At 33.5% G+C, this 26,057-nt stretch overlaps 1 protein-coding gene across 1 annotated transcript in view; it reads right to left on the minus strand.

Moving 5' to 3' along the window:
* Positions 1–5,930: 5,930 nt before the first annotated feature.
* The window catches only part of LOC144968422 (carboxypeptidase D-like), a 59,930-nt gene continuing 39,803 nt past the window's right edge, over positions 5,931–26,057 (minus strand). Inside the window, exons 16-28 of the mRNA XM_078906768.1 lie at positions 25,199–25,427; positions 23,586–23,694; positions 20,702–20,851; positions 19,231–19,408; positions 18,410–18,617; positions 17,624–17,759; positions 16,424–16,564; positions 13,998–14,066; positions 12,462–12,526; positions 11,185–11,316; positions 9,920–10,108; positions 9,042–9,147; positions 5,931–8,373 (exon numbers count right to left, since the gene is read on the minus strand). Coding sequence (XP_078762894.1) covers positions 8,114–8,373; positions 9,042–9,147; positions 9,920–10,108; positions 11,185–11,316; positions 12,462–12,526; positions 13,998–14,066; positions 16,424–16,564; positions 17,624–17,759; positions 18,410–18,617; positions 19,231–19,408; positions 20,702–20,851; positions 23,586–23,694; positions 25,199–25,427 — 1,972 coding nt within the window. The 3' untranslated portion in view covers positions 5,931–8,113. The remainder of the gene's footprint in view (positions 8,374–9,041; positions 9,148–9,919; positions 10,109–11,184; positions 11,317–12,461; positions 12,527–13,997; positions 14,067–16,423; positions 16,565–17,623; positions 17,760–18,409; positions 18,618–19,230; positions 19,409–20,701; positions 20,852–23,585; positions 23,695–25,198; positions 25,428–26,057) is intronic.

Consider the following 26,057-nt stretch of genomic DNA (forward strand, 5'->3'; position numbering starts at 1 on the left):
TGACACAAACACAGGTCCCTGCTAAGAGGAACACACTCAAATGTTTACAAATCATATGTAAAAAAAATCATACAATGCATAACAGGGAGATGATTTACAAGAAAAAAAACATCATCTCCCAAAACCCTAACTATACATTTGACTGTTTCCCTCCCAACAAAGGTATCCGGCCAAGGCCAGGACAAATCCAAATAATCTCATTCCAAGACAAAGACAGAAAGCATGTTGGAAAACAGATAAAGGGGGATAGAAGACACAGTAAGTGCCTCCTTGCCCACTATGGGAGGTCAGGAACCCCACCCAAAATGATTGGAATCACGCACTCAAAGGATGTAAAGTGGCAAACAAGATTTAAGAAGAAATGAAAGTTAGAAGCAATATAAACTATATAACAATCAGAAGATAGGTGCATTGAACTGTTGTCAAAATAATTCAACCCAATACTCACTTTGATTCCTTCTCCCCCATACGTATTGGGTGAACATTTTTTTAAAAGCCAGAACTTTGACAAATTCGTGTTACCTTGAAGTTTTTTGGGGGGTTTTTTGTACGTTTTAAAATTAAATGCAAGCATACTTAACATCTAAGCAGTTTAAATATTAACATTCCATACAATCTTTAATTTACAAACATTTTTGTGAGGCATGCCAAAAAATTGTGTATCAGACAATAATTCGACACTCTCACATATTTCTGATCTTTAAACTATCCCAAGAACTTCATTGTTTGTTTTTGTTTTTAAGGGTTTTACGGCGCTTGCAACACATTTAGGTTATATCAGCGCCAGTAAAAAGGAAGAAAATGGGATAGTAAAAAGTTCTAGAATTACAATTAGAGCACCCAAGAAAAAGTAAGACAAAGGGGAACTGAGAACAAATAGGGATCAGATGTAGATTCCAAGAGCATACCACCAATGTACTTAGTTTGAAATCACCTACAAGTCTCATCCAGACACAAGCACAAAATCCAACAAAGAGGAACACACTCAAATGCTTACATTATACATTCAAAAGAAAAATAATAATACATAACAGAGAGATGATTTACAAGGAAAAAAATATCATCTCCCAAAACAATAACTATGCATTTGACTGTTTCCCTCCCAGCTAGGACTCCGGCCAGAGCCAGGACAAAACCAAGAAATCTCATTCTGAGACAAAGACAGAAAGCATGTTGGAAAACAGATATAAGGGGATAGAAGACACAGTATGTACCTCCCTGCCCGCTATGGGAGGTCAGGATCCCCACCCAGAAGAACTTCATTAATGATGGCCCACAGCTCAGAGGTTTTTTTGTTTTTTTTTAGTTGAAGAAAATAAATTTCTGATTTCATTTAAAGTAGCTTTTTCCAAAGCTGTATTTTCTTTCGTTAAATTTATTTTGTTTGTTTGTTGCTTTAGGTCTCTTCCAACACAATTGAGGTTATATGAGAGACCGCTGAAACAAAAAAACAAGCAATCTAACAAAAATAGTACAAATGTCAATCAAAATCATAACCTAAAGATATCATAAGCTAAATTATAAATAACCAAGAACAAACAGGCAGAGGATTTACAGGAAAAAAACTATCCCCTGTCAAAAATACAATCACAAACCAAAGAAGCAGGATAGGCTAGTAAAGAGAAGAAGAAACGACATCACTATCGGATCGTACACCCATGCGAACATCATAGGTATATGATTCAAGGGTGATGACCAGTTACACAAATGCGCAACATAAATATTGCCTTGTCGGTCATGAGATGACAAACATTACTTCTTCATAATATTTTTAAATTAAAGCTTAGAGATACAGCTGAAGGCATTAGAGCATTGATAATTTTTATTTATATTTATATTGCCAGTCTTTTTCCATCTCAACTTTTAAAAAAGTCACATTTTATATATATTCTTTTTTAGATTTTAATGCAAGTTTGCACAATTATAATAATAAATTACTTAAATGACAATGACGGTGATTTATGTAGCTATGAGCCATCACAAATTGGGCCCCTTTTTGTTCACCCGATATAATCATGCACAACATATACATCATAACGTGATATATATATATATATATATATATATTTTTTAAAACTTTGTTTCAAGTTTAAATGATTTTTATAAATCAATAAGTCATCACATAATCAACTATCAAACCACTCAATTATTATAATAGACAGGGAATCAGATCAAGACTTTCAATACATTTGTATCACATACAAATTTTTAAAAAAATATCCATAAGAAAAAATGGAGGCCCATGCACAACTGAATTATAAGTTAGGAAAGAGATATTATGTGATGTGTGATCATCATCATAATAAGAGCCAAAAATGGACTTTAAAAAAAATAAATTAGTACAAACAGGAGACATATCTGGTTTCAAACTTTTTTTTTTCAACAAACAACAAATTTCAAAATTGGTAAAAAAAAAATGTATAGATGAGAAAAAAAATTAAAATCTGAATATCGGACTGGGGATCAAACCTCTGACCACCTGAATAATGGTCAGACGTGCTGCCATTCCATCACAGAGGATACCTGATAGCTGGGATGACAAGCTTATATTCTTCACAAGGGTACCAGAATAACGCTGTGAACCCTGACCGGTAATCTGGAGGTCTGAAGTTTGATTCCTAGTCAAAGCAGCCTGATTTTTTTCTAGATTTACAATTAAAGCATCCAAGAAAAAGTAGGACATAGAGGAATTGGTTCAAATAGGGAACAGGTGTAGATTCAAAGAACACATCATCAATGTACTTAGTTTGAGATCACCTAAGTCTCATCCAGACATAAGTGCAGAATCCCACTAGAGGAATAAACTCAAATGTTTACAGAATATATCCAACACAGAATAACATAACTAACAATGCATAACAGAGAGACGATTTACAAGGGAAAAAAATAATCTCCCAAAACTAATACTTAACATTTGACGGCTTCCCCCTTAGCTGAGGACTCTGGCAGGGGCCAAGGCAAAACCAAGTAATCTCATTCCAAGACAAAGACAGAAAGCAACTCAGAAAACAGATATAAGGCATAGCCAGTAACCTCCTGCCCATTGTGGGAGATCAAAGGATCCCAACCAGAAAGAAACTCGACATAAAAATACATTAGTTTGTTAATAAAAGCAAAGCAAAAAAAAAAAAAAATGCATTGATAAACATGGTCCCATCTCAAAAACACAAGAATTCAAAATCGAACCTCTTAAATATCAGGAATATTGGTGTAACTGTCTTGTCACAGGACAGAAAAAACCCACAAAGCATTAAAACAATTACAATCAAAAATAATTTCACACACACACACACACACACACACACAAACACACATGCAGCAGATACAGCTGTTTGAATGCCAATTTTCAATTTTGCATATCTTCAGTCAGACGGTCTTGCTTTCAGCGTTGTCACTACAGGACATCTGTATTAAAAAAAAAGAGAGAGAGAGAGAGAGAGAGAGGGAGAGAGAGAGTAGTTAACAGCAGGCCTCACTCATATCTGACAGCTATTTCCAACCCTGTTATACATTTCATGATAAAATGTAGACAATGGACTGGGAACAGGTGTATGAGCTATGCCCAAAGGTAAGATCTATTTTTAATTACCCTATTTATATGCTCTAAACATATGAATTTATTGAACAACAGGACACCTATCAATAGAAATATTATGGTTTAAAATACCAATGAAACCGAAAAAATATATAAAAGGAAGCATTGTTAAACAAACTTAACGTGGTGCATCTGTGAAAATGCTCTATATGAAAAGTCATACTCATTAATTTATTTAAAACAAAGATAGGATCATACTAGAGGTTAAACATTTATATAATTCAACCTCATAAAATACACTGCAGCGTGGAAATCTCGAGCAAATTGGGACCGGGCATATTTGTCCAGATTTCTGTTTTTTCAAGATTGACTTGAGTATTTTACAAAGAATATGAGGGAGGTAAAGAATGGGTGGTTTCGGTCATCTCTCAATATTATGAGGTGTAGCATTTAGTGGGTCTTGTCGCATTCAATCACAGTGGAATAAGTTTCTCCTTTATGTGGGTTATGATTCTGTTTTTGTTTTTGAGGGTTTTACGGGGCTTGCGACACATTTAGGTCATATTAGTGCCAGCAAAAAGGAAGAAAATGGGATAGTATAAACGTTCTAGAATTATAATTAAAGCACCCTAGAAAAAGTAAGACAAAGGAGAATGGTACAAATAGGGAACAGGTGTAGATTCCAAGAGCATACCATCAATGTACTTAGTTGGAGATCACCTAAAAGTCTCATCCAGATTTGAGCACAGGATCCCACCAAGAGGAATACACTCAAATGTTTACAAATGATATGTTAAAAATTTTAAAAATAACAATACATAGCAGAGAGATGATTTACAAGGAAAAAATATCATCTCCCAAAACTATAACTATACATTCAACTGTTTCCCTCCCAGTCAAGGACTCCAGCCAGGGTCAGGAGAAAACAAAGCAATCTCAATCCAAGACAAAGACGGAAAGCAATTGGAAAACAGATAAAGGAAGATAGAAGACACAGCAAGTACCTCCCTGCCCACCATGGGAGGTCGGGAACCCCACCCAGTGTGTGTGCTCTAATAATAATTTGTTTGTTTGTTGCTTTAGGTCTCTTCCAACACAATTGAGGTTATATGAGAGACCGCTGAAACAAAAAAACAAGCAATCTAACAAAAATAGTACAAATGTCAATCAAAATCATAACCTAAAGATATCATAAGCTAAATTATAAATAACCAAGAACAAACAGGCAGAGGATTTACAGGAAAAAAAATATCCCCTGTCAAAAATACAATCACAAACCAAAGAAGCAGGATAGGCTAGTAAAGAGAAGAAGAAACGACATCACTATCGGATCGTACACCCATGCGAACATCATAGGTATATGATTCAAGGGTGATGCTCCCATCCAACCACCCGCGCTCTAATAATAAGACAAAACCAGCATATCAAATTACGAATTACACACTCAGCACTCACTTACCTCTCTCTTGTCTTTCCTCTCATCGCATCTTTATCCCCACTCCCAATAATTTATTTGATTTTAATGCATAACAGTAATTAAGTCTCAGGCCACCAATGCCTCTCTAGTCTTCCACTGGCACTGGTATACAATAGAATTAGATAGTGAGACGCTGCATGCGTTAGACAATGGTCAAACATGCTTTGCCACACACACACACACACACACACACACAAAACAAACATACTCCATGCACGTACACACATGATACATATGTAACACATTGACTAGCACACTTAACACGGAGAGCGATGGCAGTTTTCATTTCCAAAGAACAAAAAAGTGAATATCCAGTCTGTTCCAGATTTCCGTGTTAACCTTCAAAAGTGTTTGAGATTTTTCTGTTAACACTACTATGAAAATAAACGGATTAAAAAGGGGAATCAAGACGTGTTCGACTTTCTATGATTTCAATATTTGTGGGTTTCAGATTTGCAGGTTCAAAAATTTACGTGTTGCACTTTGATTCTAGAAAAAAAAAAAGGAAAAAAAGAAGAGAAAAATGTCTAATAATCAGTTTTTCTTTCTTTCTTTTTTTTTTTCTGATGTCCAGGATAACATATTTGTTTGTTTCTAAAGAGTTGAACTTTGCTTGCAATACTTTACAGTCATATCACCTCCAGTTAAAGGGATGATGACAGGAAGTCAAAGGATTTTAGATTGAGTTATCAAGCCCGCAAGATAAAGAAAGACAAATATGACAACATTCAAACAGTACACGAGAAGACTCAAAAGCAAGCTTTCTATGTATAAAGTAAGCTTGAGACTACCTAAAAGTCCAACCCAATCACAGCCAAAGGATCTCCATCAAGATATTTGTTTTTAAGGGTTTTATGGTGCTTGCGTCACCATTTCAGTGTCAGTAAAAAGGGGAAAAAAATGGAATATTAAAGACAATTCTTTTTTTTTTTTTTTTTTTTTTGTTTGTTGCTTTAGGTCTCTTCCAACACAATTGAGGTTATATGAGAGACCGCTGAAACAAAAAAACAAGCTTTGTTTGTTTGTTTGTTGCTTTAGGTCTCTTCCAACACAATTGAGGTTATATGAGAGACCGCTGAAACAAAAAAACAAGCAATCTAACAAAAATAGTACAAATGTAAATCAAAATCATAACCTAAAGATATCATAAGCTAAATTATAAATAACCAAGAACAAACAGGCAGAGGATTTACAGAAAAAAAATATCCCCTGTCAAAAATACAATCACAAACCAAAGAAGCAGGATAGGCTAGTAAAGAGAAGAAGAAACGACATCACTATCGGATCGTATACCCATGCGAACATCATAGGTATATGATTCAAGGGTGATGCTCCCATCCAACCAAAGACAATTCTAGATTTACAATTGAAAGCACATGAGAAAAGTAAGATAAAAGGGAATTGTACAAATAGAGAACAGACATAGATTCCAAGAGCACAAGATAGTCTATAGCAAAAAAAACAACAAAAAAAACTTTTCACCACATCTAAGAGACCCAGCTACCAAATAATTGTGGGGTTGATAAATAAAATCTCGACCGCAGTCAGCGTTGATAAAATCTCTTTGCTTGTAATGCGAGTGCTTAACACACCAGCTATCGGGACCCTAAGAAAGCACATATACTTCTTTTCAAAACCCTAACAATTGGATGATACATGATGGAGATATGATTTACGAGAGATAAAAATGACATTTCCAATTTAAAAAAAAAACAATCATCTAACTGTATGCCCCTTCCGCCCCCCCCCCCCCCCCCCCCAAAAAAAATAAAAGATAACACAAGGAGTGGAAAGGATTATCATTAATGCCAATGCGGAAGAGAGGACATATAGGTGACTTCCCCTACCTACATCCATTCAGATTAGACTTCCTGACAATTAACACATTTAAAACAAATCTTAAAGTCTTTCCTTTAACAGCAATTTTGATTATTTGGAAATATTTTGATATCTATATTTGATTACATATAACTATAGGCGGTGTGTAAGAGAGTTTGTGTGTATGAATATAAACTCGAATGTGAAATCAAATACAACGAAAATAATATATCTAAAATTATCTCAAAAAACAGTGAAAGCAATTTGAAGATTTTTTTTTTTTTTTTTTTTTAATAAATTAACATAATGATCGCTATCAACAATTTTACCTATAATTACTACATGAATTATCTTTTACAAAAATGATATAGACAAAACAGAATCAGTCAAAAGATATATTTAATTTGAAAAGTAAGGAAAAACATTTTGTTATCTCTCACACCTCGTTTTGATTTCCATTATATCATTAGCATACTTAGAAAATTGCAATGGCACATTGGTTAAGAATAAGATATAATATCTTTAAAAATTTATCACCTTGAAATTGTTTCATAATTTTGATATGAATGTGTCACATAACTGAAAGGGGAGCTCACTTAATTCTGTGTGAATTGTTTTGTTTTTAGGGTTTTTACAGTATTCATGGCCTTAATAGCTCATTTCAGCACCGGTATAAAGGAAAATGACAGAGGAAAAATTGTAGATCAGAAGTAAAAAGCACCAAAGAAAAAGTAAGACAAAGAGGTCTGGTTCAAATAGGGAACAGAAGTTTCCATGAGCAATCTACCGATGTCCCTATCTTGACAATACATAAAAGTCCCATCCAAAAGATCCCGCTATGGAGGAAACACTCAAATGTTTAAAAAGTATATAAAATATTCAAAACTAATGACTGTAATAGTACATAACAGAGAGGTGATTTACACTGGGGAAAAAATATAATCTCTCAAAAAATGGGACATGCATTTGACTGTCTCCCTCCCAGCTAAGGACCCCTACTGGGACCCGATAAAAAATGAGCAAATTCAATCCAGAACAAAGACAGAAAGCGCATGGTAAGGGAAAACAGATCTGAGGGATAAAAGACATAGCAAGTGACCTCTCTGCCAACTATGGGAGGTCAGAAGACCCCATCCAGCTTCTTAATTCTAGTTGGAAAATAATGAGCCAGCATTTATTTTTATGAACTCATATTTTCCGTTAACATGCAACAGTATCAACCTATCCAGTTCACATGTAATACAATACATTTAGTTTATTTGAATGTTCCCATTTCAAAAGATCTAATCACGTGTTTGTTTAAACAATTCGTGTTCAGAGTCCTCGTCAGATGATGCATTGTCATGATATTCTTTTAGCTTTTTCATGGGTTGGTTGTTTCCCTTGCCATTTTCATACAAGATGCGTTCCATATCGTCACTATCATCATCATCATCATTATTGCGGAGCTGATGGAAACCCATATTGTCATAGTGCATGCGGCCAGTTTTCTTCAAGCAAAGAACAGCCGTGATGAAAATAGCTAGCAGCAGTATAACAACACCTAGATTAAAAAGAAAATAAAAAGGGCATGAATTTTTAAACTGTACTGATTTGACAAAATAAAAAGTATTAGCATGCTAAGCAAAGATTTATCATTTAATTTAGTCAGTTATCACAAATTATAAATAACACATAAGAAAACAAGGGCTGAACAAGTCCGTATTAGGAAAAAGCATTAATTCAACAGTATATTTTCTGACCAACAAGAAAGAAGGCAATTCATTCTTGGACTAAAATGCAACCTCAAACAATTCAGTTTAAATGTTATTTTAAAAAAAATAAAAAAATAAAAAAATATATATATGAGATGGCCGTAATCTCGTTTTTAAAAAACATACATAAGATACGACTAAAACACTTCTTTCATAATCCTAAAAAAGGTCAAAATAGGATTATCACTTAGCCATGACAAATTTCATAACATAAAATAAAAATAATAAATAAAATTCCCTTTATTTATTCCCCAGGGGGAAAGATGTCTTTAGGGTCCATACCACAGGAAGATTGAAATTTCCCAAGAGACAGTTGCAGTGCAGTGCCGCTTGAAAAGATAAGGCAAGGTAATTTGCTCCAGGTCAAGCAACACTGAGGGGAGTCGAACTCAGTACCTTTTTGGTACAAAGCAAAGATCATACTGCTGTGCCACACTATAGCATTAAACCTACCTACCTATAATTGTGATTGATAACATGACTGACATCCCAAACAAAAGAGTGCTTGATTCCATCTCTATTGTTAGCTCCCTTGCATGAGGTCCATTCAGGACAGTAAATTTCTGTGAAAAAATATAACAATATATATATAAATTAAATTAAATTAAGTGTTACACACATCAGTCTTATGAGTGTTTTTAATCAAAATCAATTCTACACCAGTAAAAATTAATAATAAATATAAGGATGTTTATCTAAAGTAATTAAAAGTCTTTAAAAGTTCATTTAACATCTTTTCAAGAGCAGCCATATGATTCCAAGGGAATTTTTAATTCTAGTCAAGGAAAAACTTTTTAAAAGTTCCTAATCACGCTTTAGATTCATCCCCTTAGCCTTCAATTTTATAACTGAGTCACATACTTGATGTCATTGGCTTCGCCTCATCGCCTTTCACACTTCCACATGATCAATGTAAAATGAATATAAGGAAGGAGCTGTCTAAATATCATAATTTTTTTTACATATTCAACCAAAAAAAAAAAATAATTAAAAGAAAAACAGTAAATTAGTAGATACTTAATGCACACATTTCTATAAAAAATAAGAAAGAGTATAAAACTTTCATTAACTGAAAGATTAAAATCACAAACTGATCTGAATATTAGAGTAAAATGATTGACTTGCATCCAAAATAATTTTAATAGAAAAGAAAACACAGAAAAAACTGCAGCCTGTTAAGCTGTGGTTTTTAAATCTTCTTTGCGGGAGGTGTCACGTCAGAAAAAAAATTCAAGAATCATCCATAAAAATTATTCACGAGCTTATTTGCATTTCTGATAACCACTAAATTTCTGCCACAATGGTCAACGCTTGGTCTCCTTTTATAAATCTTACAGTGGATCCATCAGTATAGCTGTGCATGCGAGTTTTAAAGGTGTATGTATCAGATGGGAGGTAGAAGGCAAAACGGCCATTCTTATCAGTATGCTGTCTGTATCCTGCTTCAATCACTGTCACTTTAGCACTAGATAGGGGTTTCTTGGTCTTTTTTGTAATGACAGTGCCAAACACGCCTTTCTGGGCCTGTTCAAAACAGAAACAACAATACATATAAATAATGTTATGAAGTGACCTGAGGCAACAGTCATGATAGAAATATAACGGGGGTTGATCTACTTAAAGTTAAACATAAAGCATCGCCTTTTGGTGTAAATAGAAATTTAAGAAGGCATACTAGCACTAATGTAAGGCATAAATACACGCTGTTTGAATGAAAATAATTATTTAAATCTTCTGTACAAAGATACAAAACCTGCAAGAAAGAATATTTGATCATTAATTTCAATATATGTTTTATGATTAAAAGAGAAAATTTCAAAAAAATATCTTACACTATACATTCTTTTTAAATAAATAAAAAAAGAAAATGAGCACTTATATAGGCCATTTCCATGGATTTACCATGCTGAATGCGCTTCACAATGTTTCAATTATCTCCCCAGCAGGTCACAGAGAACCATATTTCCATTTCACATTGTACTGGTCGCCTGTCTTTTGTGTATCTTACAATATCTGTCCATGCCTATAGCCAGGTACTCTTTCACACCCAAGTCCAGTGGGGGGAATGTGCCTTACCCAAGGACACAACATCAGACCAGAATTTTCAGTGATCACTCATACCTGCCTATTTGAAAGTTTCAACATCAGTAACCAACATAAAATTCGCCCATAATAAAGTGGGAAAATTTATGTAATACTTAACCCAAAAAAAGCTGCATACAACCTTTTATATATTAAATAAATTTTGTTGTTGATGACTATCATTACAAGTTAGCAATCGACCTAGCTAGTACGGGTGCGAACTGAGCAAATTCTCTAACACTGCGACTAAAATCTGGGATATATCTTCCATTTCCGTAAGTCAGTAATTTCCCTGACAATTACAGAATCTGTAAAAGTAGGCAGTTATGGATGACTGTCACCCATCCAGCTCTCACCAATCTTAACAATGCTTGACTTTTGTGACAAAACGAGACACTGTCCTACTGAGCCACCGAGCCACACAAACCACAAGTAAGGCAAGGATTCGTGGCCGACTGCTAATATGCATATTCCAAACAAGAAAACAGTATAACGCGATACAATTGCTTACAACTCACCTCAATAATAAGGGACATGAAAGCTTGTCGATTTGACCTCCACACTTTCTGCAATTCTGTCGGAGATGGATTGCGACAGCAACCTAGGTTGATCTCAATGGCAGCCCTTTTCTGCTTGTGATGAACATATGCCTATACAGAGAAGAGTTTACAAATAAAAAGAAAATTCTTTCCCCTCATTTTCTTGTGGTTTATTAATTGGTTTATAGCCTTGTGCATTTGATTTCTCCTGTTTCACAGAGACAGGATTCTACAGGAAGCTTTATTAATATATAAATAAAATTTATAGAGCACCAAAATCCACGGAATGTGTTCAATGGCAATTTATAAGACATTATTGACATGAGAATTTAAAGAAAATTAAATGTTACAATTGTAGATGATCTATTAGGTTATGCTGATACCAATTGAAAATAAAGAAAAAGGTTTTGAAATATTAAGGAAACGTTCATCAAAATTGGGAGGCAATGTGATTAAGGTATTTCACTGAAATCCAGAAGGTCCCGGGTTCAAGCCCAGCTTCAGGCACTTTCATTTTTTTCCTTGGGCAAGATTACCAACACCAAATTTGCTCACTTCGGACAACATGGGATTCCTGTTAAGACTTTTTTGATGGATAATCTATTCCTTCATGGATGCCAAGGCAACGGACATTGCCATGCAGAAGGGTGTAATTTTTAAAATTTTTTAATATAAAATATTCCGTCTTCAGTCCAGACTTGAAGCACTCAATAGTATGAGCATTTCTGGTAAAGACCGAGAGAGAATTCCAAGTTAATGGTGCCCAAAATAATATGCCTATTCAAAGAATTTTATTTCAAATATTTTTCTCTATAAAGTGGTGTGTTGTGAGCAGTGTAGAGCCCGAGGTAGACTGTAACTGTTATCAGTAACATTAGGTATTTATATATTTAAATTTAATAAGAGGATGAGATTCTTGAGAGAATGAAGTTAGTATAATTTTTCGCTGTTGGCAAATATTTATCTTGATAAAGAAAGGGAGAAAGAAAACAGTAGCCATTAATTTTTGCAGTGAGTATTTTTCCATAAGATGAAAACAATGAAAATGAATTATTTTCTTTTCTGCTTTCGATATGTTCTTAGAAACTTTCTTTTTTCAATATATTCATTATACTTTGTAAAAACCAAAACTCTCACTGACAAATGTTATCATTGAGATCATCCAAAACTATCTCCAAAATCTAATTATTCAATGTCTCCATATAACATACTTTACAACACAAAATATCAATTCTTAATAAAACCACTAAACTCACAAGGAAACTGTTTTCATGTCCAAAATAATCCTTGTATTTGACAACTCCACTTGAGAATTGTTTTCCTGCAAGGTAAAATAATGTGATCAAAATGTATAAAACATTGAAATAAGTAATCTTTTTCAAGTTATCCCCGATATTGCAATTTCTACATATTTTATGAACATTCACCCACTTATTTGTATATCAAATAAATGCATATTCCAGTTGTTCCACAGACTTTTGTGTAGACCTGTAAATGAGCTCTATAAAAATTGACTGCAACTCTTCGACAAACTGAAGTCAAGTTTGGTTTTTTTAAAATAAGGGCATCATTGGTGAGGAGAGTGATAAATACAATACATTAAAATAGTGGGTGTTATTACTTACTGGAAGTATGACTGCCATTGATTTGATGTAGAAGGAATGCTAAATAAGCATGTCATTCATATAAGTAAAGATGACTTCATCAAAGAAAGAATTCACAAATTTTGGAATTTTTCTGACATAGTCAGAAAAATAATCACCATTATCATCTTTAACTTCTAGTGCCATGACCAATTGAATTTATTCCTCACATCTTTATCGATGCTCGACAAGTCTGAATTGCGATCCACGAACAGCTCTGGCAATGTGAGAACACTAATTAAAATAATGTAGCAATGAGCAAACTTGATTTTCAATCAGTTATTGACAGGGAAAATAAACTGAAATAAATATGACTTCTGGCCAATACACTGAATCATTAAGTAGGAGAAGTGAAAACGTCCTAATTTGCGCAGGAATTAATTAGGCTACTTACCATTGTTCCTTATAATTAGGTACCCAATCAGTGAAGAAACGGTCAACCAGTTTGTTTACAACGTGAGGCAATCGAGATGTGCTTGTAGCAATCTATCCTAACTTTCGATTTGAAGGTGTCTACATAACGCCCTTCCAGCTTTCGCATTTTACTTTATCATTCTTTTTAAAAAAACCATGTAAATGTGGTAAATTTTGGCTTAGATGAAACAATGAAATTTATCGCTCGGCGGCTCAGGCTACATTGGGATCACGACAGGTTTGGAAAGTGAAACAATAATTTAACGAAGGCTGTGTGAAAATACACTGGGATGTGTTCAGACACGCCAATTCTAAAAAGCGTCGCTTAGCCTTGGCAATATATCCATCGTTAATATAAACGGCCCCCATGAGCTATGCGTAGCGCTGTGGAACACTCCTAATTACTTTACGGTCATTCGACTACGATGTGTGAATTCTTTCTTTCTTCATTTCTTTCTTTCCTTTTATATTTGAATTTGACATATTGACTGATTTCAGTTAATTGACTGAGAATTTACAGGTCTATTTGTGTGGTGATTTGCACTGTACATATCCTGAATATAAAACGTTTTGTGTGCTTTAAATCACAACTTATCCATTCTAAGCATTCAATATAGCACTGTTATACATTTATGTTTAACTAGGATAAACAGTTTAATTTTTTTTTTAATAAATAAGGGAAACAAAAAGAAATATTGAAAAGAACAAAAATCTTGAAATTTGTGATGATTTTACCTTTTGGGCATCCAAAACTTTCTCCTGATTTTGTGCCATGTCGTCCATTGTTGTAAGCCACGGCAAGAGCTTGAAGAATAAAAAAAGAATGAAGAGTAAACTCACAAAAATTAATCAAATTACATATAAGAACCCATAACGTTTATTGTTCATGATATAGTATCATTATTGGAGTTTATTTACCAGAACAGCTGTATTAAAATCAAATAACTCAATTACAATGAAATAAAAGAAACATTTTTTGTTGTACAGAGTACAGTTGCAGAGCTGCCAACCCCATCTGATGAGAATGTGTACAATGGGACCTCAAAATGGGGGGGATTTCATAAAAATGGGTACAATCCTGAAATCGACGGAAACTAACCATTGTGAAAGTAAGAGGAAGGTATAATTACATAAAGTCACACCGCACATGCTCAATTGCAGCAACAATGATGTTCCCAAGACTATAATCCAATCCTTTCAGAATTCTACCTCCCAGCATGAAGATCATAATTGGTAAAAAAAAATATATGAACATCCACTAGGTCACCAAGTTTGCTCAATAGGCTAGTAATAATATGAATTACAACTAAAGAAAACTGAAGTGACTCTGTACACTGAAAATGGGTACAATCTTGGGGGAAATGCGTACAAGCATTCAATCGCTGAAAATGCTTACAATTCCGCATTTTTTGCAGTAGGTTGGCAGCTCTGCAGTTGAACAGTATTAATGACAAAAAGACTATCCCATATTTTTAAAATCTCAAACGTTCACTTTCCCTCCTTTTTTAATGTCCATGCTAAACTTCATTCAGCAATGTCAGTGTTTCGTACTAATTCTAATAATCTCTAAAAAAAAAAAAAAGAATGATATATAAACAGAAGAGGTGTTGTGTTCTAACACACATCGTCCAAGTAACTCTGCCCTACCAATAAGGCTTGATTAACCTGGATTTAAGAGGAAAGAGGGGCTGATTTTTATTTTCTATAAATTTATTTATTTGTTTATGGCTTCAACACTTTTGTTTTTCAAAAACATGACTGATTTTGAGATTAAAGATAATAATAAATAATAATAATAATAATGCTGAAAACTTATATAGCGCTATAACTCTGAGACACCAGACTCTAAGCGCTTAAATTACAAATTACTTTGGCTGAAACATACTCACTCACACACACAAGCATACACACACACACACACAACACACAACAGAAACCAGACAGACCTATCTTGCTTCTCATACCATCTACTAAAGACGAAACAGATATGTTTTAAGCCAACATTTAAAAATAGACAAAGATTCATTTTCACCATTGCTCTGTGGTAAGGCATTCCAAACAGTGGGTCCGAAATGAGAAAAGGATCTCATTCCAGCATTTTTCCGTATTCGAGGGACAACTAGTTTGGTGGAATCACTAGCCGAACGTAAGGGGCGGGGTTTTGAATATCTTTCAATTAGTTACTGGTTATTATTAGATACTGGTGTGGAAGTGATAACATTGTAATGAAATGGTTGCTTCATTAAGCTACTAAAATAACTAATACATAGATTACTGCTTATCATTGTATTATTTTTTTTATTTGTTGTTGCTTTAGGTCTCTTCCAACACAATTGAGGTTATATGAGAGACAGCTGAAACAAAAAAACAAGCAATCTAACAAAAATAGTACACATGTCAATCAAAAGCATAACCTAAAGATATCATAAGCTAAATTATAAATAACCAAGAACAAACAGGCAGAGGATTTACAGGAAAAAAAATATCCCCTGTCAAAAATACAATCACAAACCAAAGAAGCAGGATAGGCTAGTAAAGAGAAGAAGAAACGACATCACTATCGGATCGTACACCCATGCGAACATCATAGGTATATGATTCAAGGGTGATGCTCCCATCCAACCACCCGCTTGTATTATTTTGATATAATGATATAACTACTACTTCGCATTGTATTTCAGGCATGTAAATTTCCAGCCCATAGGCTGATTTCAGACTTTGTAACAATTTTCAGTCTTTCAACTGTCAACACAGAAACCCTTTATTCATAGAAACTGATATAACTACTGCTTACCAATGTAGTATAATGATATAATTACTGATTACCATTGTATCATAATGATATACCTACTGATTACCATTGTATTATAATGAAATAATGATATAACTGATGCTGCCCATTGTATTATAATGAAATAATGATATAACTGATGCTGCCCATTGTATTATAATGAAATAATGATATAACTGATGCTGCCCATTGTATTATAATGAAATAATGATATAACTGATGCTGCCCATTGTATTATAATGATATAATGGTATAGTTATTGTTTCCCATTGTATTATAATGATATAACCACTGCTTCCATTGCATTATAACGATATAGATACTGCTTCCCATTGTATTATAACAATATAATAATATAATTCGCACATACCTTTATCAACATCATTATAGTAAGTTATGACATTGTGACCTGCCATGATACTGACTACAACTGATGCACCCGTCGTGTCCATGACATGTTTAATTGCCATGGTCTCATGCTGTTCCTTCGTTTTTTCGTAATCATCCCAGTCTGTCAACAGGAAAATGATATGCATAGTCATGTGTGACCCATCGTTTCAATGTGGTATTACATTGGAATGAACAGATAAAGCAAATTGAATTTCATTTGAACTTAAAATTAAAATGCTAGCAGGGTTCGCTCTGACATAATACCAGTTTCAGACAATAAGTTATGTATTGTGTTTCTCTAACAATCGAGGACCACATACAATAGGCCTTGAAGTTGGGAAATAGGAAAAAGAAAAGAAAATGCCCATATTATACAGTAGATCTGTCAATATATATCATCTTGACATAATCTTTACTACTTGTGGCTATTTACATATGTATTTTGATCTTTTGATACTAAAAGTCACCCTTCGACTTATGTAAATGGCCACAAGTGGTGAATATATTGTCAAGATGATGAATGTTGACAGATAAGCTGTGATGTATGGCTTATTATAGAAAAAAGAAAAAAAATGCAATGGAGTAGACTCAGGACGATACAGATTGTGTATACTATATGCCATAATACCTGAAATGTCTGATTACATTATACTCTATGATTATGAGGTCAAAATTGTGTATATCAGGAAAGCTTCTTGATATGACAAATTTTTAGTTGAAGATATCAAAAGTCAAAAACAAAAATGTGTTTATAAAAAAAGAGAGAGAGAGAGAGAGAGAGAGAGAGAGAGAGAGAGAGAGAGAGAGAGAGAGAGAGAGAGAGAGAGAGAGAGAGAGAGAGAGAGAGAGAGAGAGAGAGAGAGAGAGGAGAGAGAGAGAGAGAGAGAGAGAGAGAGGAGAGAGAGAGAGAGAGAGAGAGAGAGAGAGAGAGAGAGAGAGAGAGAGAGAGAGAGAGAGAGAGAGAGAGAGAGAGAGGAGATTTTAAAATAACTTTCCAATTTCAGAGAATTGACTCTCCAAAATCATCTTACCTCTCTTTAATTCATTATGAATGCAAATTGAACGAATAAACTTGGTTGCCCCATTCATATGAACAGGAGATTTTTAAAAATATACTAAAAATCGTAAAACCTCAAGGAAATGTGATGGTACTGACAAAAAGACAGTAGTATTGCCTTACCCATAAAATTGGAGTCTAGATCAACATTTTGACTGTTATTGTGTCCCACACCCGCTGAGCATGAACCTTTGATGGCCAGTCTGGCTCCATCTACATTCAGGGATGGTATGATGTACACATGGATGTTTTTGGACAACTGGATGGAAGACAGTTATTTTAATGACAATGCATGAATAACTATGGTGACATTTGAACTTTCATTTCAGGAAAGGTGAAATTTGTAAACTTTCCTTTGTGCATCTTGTAATTTATAACACTCGCCTTTAGACCAGTGGTCCATGGTTGGAGTACCGCTTAAGGCAGCACAAAATTGATTCTTTGGCAAACACAATTTTCTCACCACACTCAGGGGTACAAGGAGTAGCTGTCCCGTGTAACAGTGTTCTTTCTGTTGAAAAAAGATTGTACATTTCTTGCCTAACATGCTATGTGTTGTTGTTGTATTGGGACACTTTGTAAAGCTCTTTGAGAAAAAATTAGTGAATATTGTTCTGTATAAAACCTCAAGATACTTTTTTTTTCTTTTCTGACCCCCATCCACCCAGCTGTGTCTATATCATGTTGTGAAAAAGTACTTAATTTGTAATAGGCAAGTTTCGTATCCAAATGGTAACAAATGTTTGGTAAATGTTAATATTTTACGCTTTAGATACACTCCAGTTCCATGGACCTTAGGGCTCTATATAACATCTTTTTTTCTCTTTACTGAAAATACAGTTTATATATTTAAATATAACAAAAAAATTAAAACTTCAAAATTAATCTTTCCGTACAGCGAAAACTTACAATTTTGATGAAATCATTTTTTCTGTAGTCATCACATAAATGAGAAACAAGCTGTATCGAAACTTCCCGTGCCAGCCCCTCATCTCCATGGAGATTGGCTACAAACAAGATGGAAGGAAGGATATGCGAATTGGGGTCGTCATCTGTACTGCCTCTTGGACCAAAGTGAATCATGGGAATTTCCGAATCAAGCATTGTTTTGCCGATGCTGAAGCAAAGAGTGGTTAGAAACATATTTTCAATCATAACTTTTAACTGTATTATCTTTTGTTATTTGTAAAACCACCTCAAACAGCAGTGCATCGGGATGACTCAAAATTGAAGTTATAGAGAAAAATATGAGATCTGAGTAAATTCTACGTTTTATTGAAGAAAATAAATGTATTTATCTTTAAAATCACCCTTTCGCATCTTGTTCACATCAATAAATATAAATAACTATAAATCTTATTTATCTTGTTATTATTATTATTATTATTATTATTATTATTATTATTATTATTATTATTATTATTATTATTATATTATTATTATCAACATAATACTATTTCAAAATAATGGGTCATTTTTTAAATTTATAAATCTTTATATAATTTTTAAACATGAACGAAAATGATCATGTCATTGGAGACGCCTTAAAATATTGATTTCTTCACCGATAGAATTTTTAAAAAGAAGAAAAAAACAATAATGAAGACGGGACCAGCTCTATCTGCTAAATCTTTGTTCTAAAAATAGGAAAGAACAACCAATGTGAAGTATAAAGGTATCAAAATTGGGCTGCACAATTTTGTTACAAGGAGGACAGCTTTAAAACCTACCTCATCATCTCCATAATGTTGGCACAAGATTTACTGGCATTTCTCAGGGATGCTTTCATTTGTTCATAGGTGTGATACTCTATACCGGAAGGCTTGATTACTTCAGTCTTCAGGGTCAAGGACAAGACTGTTGGAGTGTCTTTGGTGACCAGGACCTGTTTACTCAGATATTCATATCCTGATAATGAAACCAAAAAAAAAAAAAAAAAAAAGCTGATATACAAATCTTGTAATCATAGCTTAAATTGACTTTAATACGGTGATTGGGTTGCCTTTAAATTTTATTCATTTATTTATTTCTGTTTTTTGGGGGTTTTTTTTGTGTGTATGTGAATGGGACTAAATGACAAATCGTACAGCTGGCTCTGTTAAAACACTATTCAAATTTAAACAAATAAAAATTATGTAAAAAGAAAAAGGACAAGTCTTTTTAAAGAGAAAACATGAGTTTTAAATAATGTAAGGAAGCAATGACACACATGTACATACATGGTCTATCGCTTGTATAAAATATTATTCACATATTAAAAGAATTTTTTTTTAAATGGCAGAGCAATTGGAGTACTATATATGAAATGCTTTTTTCATTTTGGATTATCTTAAATCTGAGCACATTGAGTGTTTGTAAAAAGAAATAAAATTGGATAGTAAAAGCATTCTAGATGTACAATTAAAAGGACTTGAAGTAAAAGACAGAGGGGAACTGGTTCAAATAGCGAACAGATGTAGATTCCAAGAGCACACTTTCAGTGTACTTTGAAATCACCTAAAAGTCTCACCCATACACCAGTACAAGATCCCACTAAGAGGAACACACTCAAATATTTATAAATCATGTGTTAAAAATTAAAAAAATAACAGTACATAACAGAGAGATGATTTACAAGGATAAAAATATCATCTCCCAAAACTATAACTATACATTCGACTGTTTCCCTCCCAGCCAAGAACTCCCAGGGTCAGGACAAAACCAAGTCATCCCATTCCAAGACAAAGATAGAAAGCAATTGGAAAACAGACACATGTGGATAATAGAAACAGACTCCCTCGCTATGGGAGGTCGGGAACCCCACTCAGACATTAAGTGTTATAAGCATTAAACAATCTGATAGAGAAACCAATAGACCAATATCAAGAGAAGTTAATTATTGACAGTCGTGATTATTCTTTTTTCCTAGATATGTAATGCTAAAAGTGCAACCATGCTAAAAGTGCACCCAGCCTGCTACTATCAAGCTTTTGAATAATATTGAGACCAATAAAAATGCACTACAGACCATCAATTGAGTTCTACATTCTTCCTTTTTCTTTTGAAAAAGCAAATCAACAGTAATGCTCACGTCTGACTAAGTCATTTGATTTATATGAAGATGATAATGAAAGAAGAGGAGGACGAGGAGGAGGAGAAGGAGGAGGAGGAGATTGAAGAAAATTGTTTTGAAATGTGCTGTTCCTCGTGGATTATTTTTACCCTCAGCTTCAATTGTAATGGTGTGATGTCCTGCCGATGCCAGAATGAAGAAAGCATTGTTGTCTTGTTGTCTCTTTGGCTTGCTGTCCAACTGTACACTGTATTCCTTGATGGGCTCTCCCTTTTCATTCACCACTACGGCCTCAATACCTGAATATAATGAAGGAATATTCTAGTTTTGTACTCTTAAAATCTTCAATTTAATTTTACTCGATTTCAGACATTTCTAGACTGACTACAGGACATAAAAATAAAGCAAATCAACGGAACGGAAGAATATATATATATTTCAAAGTACGTAAATTAAATTAGCAAATTCTAATCAAAAGGGAGTTAAATGAGTATAGATGAGTCATCTGTGAGGAAACAATACACTGTCTCTACATATATCAACTTGATTCTTTTTCTGCAACATAAATAGGTGTATTAATTACACCAGCAGTTGTGTTCTTTAAATTACTAAAATTCAGTAAAAGAAAACATAGTTTGGCCTTATCAACACAGATGTTCAATTAGTGAATGAAGAATGTTAATTAAATCAGAATTGGTCTGCCTTCTCCTTCCCCTTCCTCCCTCTTCCCTTGGATGGCTTAGATCAAGCAGTGATAAATACACCATAGCACAACATTCTATCCAAAAGTTAGCAAGCATTTTTTTTTTTTCATATTTCATGCTACTGCATAGCGACCAACTTTTCAAAGAGCAAAAAACAGGGCACCCTGACGCACAATACTGCCATGATCCAAAAAAGCAGTATGTTTGGACTATTATATATAATCTAGCTTTAGAGATTTTTCTGTTCCATGTTTTAATTTGCTAGTCAAAAAAGCAAAATTCTGGGACATGCAAGGGTTATTTCCACACACAAATAGTCCATTTATTTTTTTCCATATTTTTTTCCCAGGTTGCAAAATCGCGACAGCATAACTACTACTGAAAACAAAACAAGCTAAACTTCAAATATCACATAGATCAAACTATAGCAAAAGAACTCCAAGTTGTCTAATTCATTCATATAAATTGGGTCCACAATTAGAAATTTTCTTTATAAACATTTCAACTAAAAACCCCCACAACACCTAAAATTCTGGAGTTTAAAAAAAAACAACGTATCTGCACCTGTGCATAATGTACAAAGAGCCAAAAAAAATCAGCTACCAACTCATTTGCAATTTGTAGCCATATAATTTTATGTTCTACTGTGAGAGCATGACACTTCTTTCCTTCTTTGTATTCTCTGGTTTAAATTGTGGATTATGAATTATGTAAATATTACAGTCCATTTACATTACAGTATTCACTGTATTCTAGCATACTCTCGAGAGAAGCCAAAAAGCATTCTAGAATCCAAGCATGTCGGAATCCAATGCTCATGGGAATTAACCAATGCCCAGCTCCAGTGTGTAGTATTGCAGAGTGTGCTGGAATATGGCATTCTAGAATTATTCAGCAAGTCCTGTAACATCTATCAGATACATCCTATACTCGTCTTATACTATTCCCATAATCAGACATACATATATCTGTTGGGATATTCCAACAACCTGGTGCAAATATTCATTTTGTAAGGAGAATCAATTTGAATTGTAAGAGAAAAACAATATCTTAAAGACTTGTACATTTTCGCTTCTATTTTCCTGGTTAAAAAAAAGTATGTCAATGATAATGTGTCCTTTCTGCCTTTGCGTTGGATGACAACCTTCTTCAATTTATCACCATTGGTCCAGTGGTATGACACGACCTGCAGTTCACGGGTTCAAGTCCAGCTGTAAAGTGCATAAAGTTAAGTCCTTAGAAAAGCTCTTTACTCACAATTTCTCACTATACTCTGGAGCAAAATAATGTAAAATGAGTACTTGACAAGTTACATTATCGTTTGTAAAAACAAAATTGTAATTGCACTTCATGTCATGTTTTGTCCTACACATTAAGTGTTGCTGTAAGCTTATGACCTCATGTATAGCACTTTGAGTATTTTTAATGGATATTTCGCTACATAAAATCTCACTTTGGTGCAAATGAGAAAATTTACGTAAATTTCCAAATTCCATTTTCAAAATAATCTTGACTCCACCAAGGCTGAATACAATCTAGTAGAGAATATCAATAAAAAATGGTTGGATAAAGCACTTTTACCGGAACAATTATAACAAAAAAATATGTAACATCGTGGTTAAATCAGTTAAAAGCTCTGGGGAGCAAAAAGTTGTAAACCTATCTTTGTGCATTGAATCATGTCTTTCTTTTTCTAGAGAAAAAATCTTACATCATGAGCAAAGTTTTAAACAGCTGTAATTTCTCAGTGTGTAATTCTTTCAGTATCTAATTTGATTGTCAATACTGGAACAAAATTAAGAGTGAACGCGAAATAAACCAACATTTTCTGTTTGTCAAATTCGAACATGATTATCCCAAAAGTGGGATCTTGTTCATGACACACTTTGTCAGTAGTTTAATTAATATTATTATACACTTCAAATCATCAATAATATTTTACGTTCATTCAAGAAATCATTGAACCACACAATCATGTGGTAGATTTAAATTTTACACAAATAACAACTTTTCGTACATTACCCTAGCTTTGTATTGCGACACTGATTTTTCGTTATGATGTTAAGAATAAATTTTCCTTACATAGCATGTTTTCACATGAATTTGATCATTTATGACTATATCTGGTATACATAGTGGCTCAGTGCTTTTATACTTTCAGGTATGTAAATAGACATATTAGCCATATTATAACAGCTTTTTAGTGTTTGTCGGTCCACTTTGAATAATTGGCAACAATGTAAAATTTAGTTCACCTTTTCTGAGGATATGCTCATATATAAATATAACCACATATTTCATTACTCCCACTAATCCATATTAACAATACCTTGCAATGATCGTGTTAGAACATTGATGAGGGCTTGCATGGATTCCATCCAGATTTTGGGTAGCTCAGTTGAAGACGGATATTTACAACATGCAATGTGAGCAGATACCTAAATAAATCAAGCAATCAAGCATGACTTCATTAGTAACATTACAGACAAACAAAATTACTGTATTAATATTCAGCTATTGTGAGTTTTTCTGTTTATGTAGTTTCCAGCAGAGGGGTATTCATAAAGAACTTGATTTCAACAAGCTCATTCTCCATTGCATAACATAAGGTATTAGTCAAGTTAAAATTACTACCAATAAAAAAAAAAATCATACAAACTGAAAGAAAAAAAAAGAATTTTCAATACTTTTGTTACAATTACAAGACGTAGTAGCATTAGTCTTAAAATACAAAACACATGAAAATCAAATTCATACATGCAATGTCATGAAATTTTTTGTCGAGTTAGTAAATACAATCTACACACTTTATGCAACAGAATGCACCAACCTTTAGAGGTTTGGAAAACCATGCATTACACAAAACAAAGATTTAAAAAAAAAAAGAAAAACAATCATCAAATAGGTCTTAAGTCCATGGTTGCCATATCTAAATAAGCTGTACAAAAATTGACTGAAAATTTTCGACAAACTACAGACATGATTTCTAAAATAAATGAGTGCTGTATAAAAAAGGAAAGCGAAAAGAGACAATGTATTGCTATTACCCTGGTGCCTTGTAGAAGTAGAAGAAATGCCAAATAAGCAAGTCATTTATATGAAAACTTTAAAACAATCATGAAGAAACAGTCAACTAAAAATGAGTTTAGAAAATGAGGCAATCGAGATGTTTTAGGTCTAGTAGCAATCATGTAACTTTCATTTTGAAAGTGTCTTAAAACATATTTACAGTGTTCATGTTTTACTTTTTCATAATTTGCTTTCCATCATGCAAATGCGGTCAATTTTGCCTTATACAAAACAGTGAAATTTATCGCTCACAGCGACTCAGTTAAAGTTGGCTACCTTTGGGATCACGATATATTGGAAAGCGAAAAAAAATTTTCATGTAGGCTGTATGAAAATACACTGGGATGTCTTCAGATACGACAATTCTAAAAAGTGTCATTTAATCTTAGCAATATATCAACCATATAAACTATCCATGAGCTAAGTGTAGAGCTCTGGAACATTCTAAATTAAGTTCTACTACGTTTCACGAATTCTTTCTTTCTTCATTTCTTTCCTATTTCTTTCTTTCTTTCCTTACTTTTTTTATTATTTGAATTTGACAAATTGATTGATTTCAGTTAATTGACTGAGAAGTTACAGATATGATATCTTAAATACAATCCTTCACAGAGGCACAGAGATACCACTGTGAATCTATCTATTCTTACAACAACAACAAAAAAAGAAAAGAAAATGGAAAAGAAAAAAAACCTCAATCAACAAGTCATGAACTGTGTTTTTTTTTGACATCTTATAGATTACCAATACCTGATATCATTTTCTTTTGCGATTAAAGATTATAAAAAATTGTTTCATGAATTATTTGGTTTGACAGAAGTAACAAAAATATTTCAAGTTAAGAGTCATTTATAACATTTATTAAAGATTTACCATCAGAGTTCCAAACTTGTCATACACAGAATCAGCCATTGCTGTAGCATTAGGACCCATATCAACACCATGGATAATCCCAGAATGCTTTGCTTCGGGGCAAGCATCCTCATGGTAAATATCTGTCATGGAACTAGCAAAGGCAGATGCCAAGTCCCTAAATACATCTTCATCTTGTGTCAGCGCTGAAGTAGCTCCTGAAATGCTAGAAGGAATATTGCGAGGGATGCTGGAAAAGAAATCAAATAATATGATAACTTCACTTATTTGCTATCAAATTTCAAAATAACCAAACATGTAAAATCTAAACCCTAAGAATCATTTGTTCCAAACTGTTTGATATTCCATGACTGCTTAACATTAATCAACAATCTCAAAGAAGTATTAATAATTAATAACACATTGGGTTTTACATGAAGGTGATGCGTCATAAGATAAAAACACCTGCTTTAATCGATTGACATAGGGCTGGCTTTACATTGTTTGAAATGTTAAGAAGCTATACGGGAGATGCAAGCTCTGACATGATCAAATGTTTTATAACTTGCAAACCAACAACTGCCTTGTGACTCTGATTTTTTAAATGTTTTTTTTTCTCCCCAAAACCAGATTTATTTTTTTTCATGTTTTTTTTTATTTTTAATAATTTTTTTAAAATTTACATTTTCATTTTGAAAGAAAAAACGTTAAAAGTTAACCTATCAATAAATGTCACAACTTGTGGGATAGATTGACCTAGCAAAGTGCAGGAATCTACAAATCAAATTTGTGATTCCAATTTTCCTATACCTTAATTATTGCACATTATTATAATTATCATCATACATTTGAAGCCAATAATTGGAACACCCGTTTATCA

Source organism: Berghia stephanieae, chromosome 3, assembly GCF_034508935.2.
Source record: "Berghia stephanieae isolate SIO BIC M18660-M18661 chromosome 3, UCSD_Bste_1.3, whole genome shotgun sequence".
Lineage (NCBI taxonomy): Eukaryota > Metazoa > Mollusca > Gastropoda > Nudibranchia > Aeolidiidae > Berghia > Berghia stephanieae.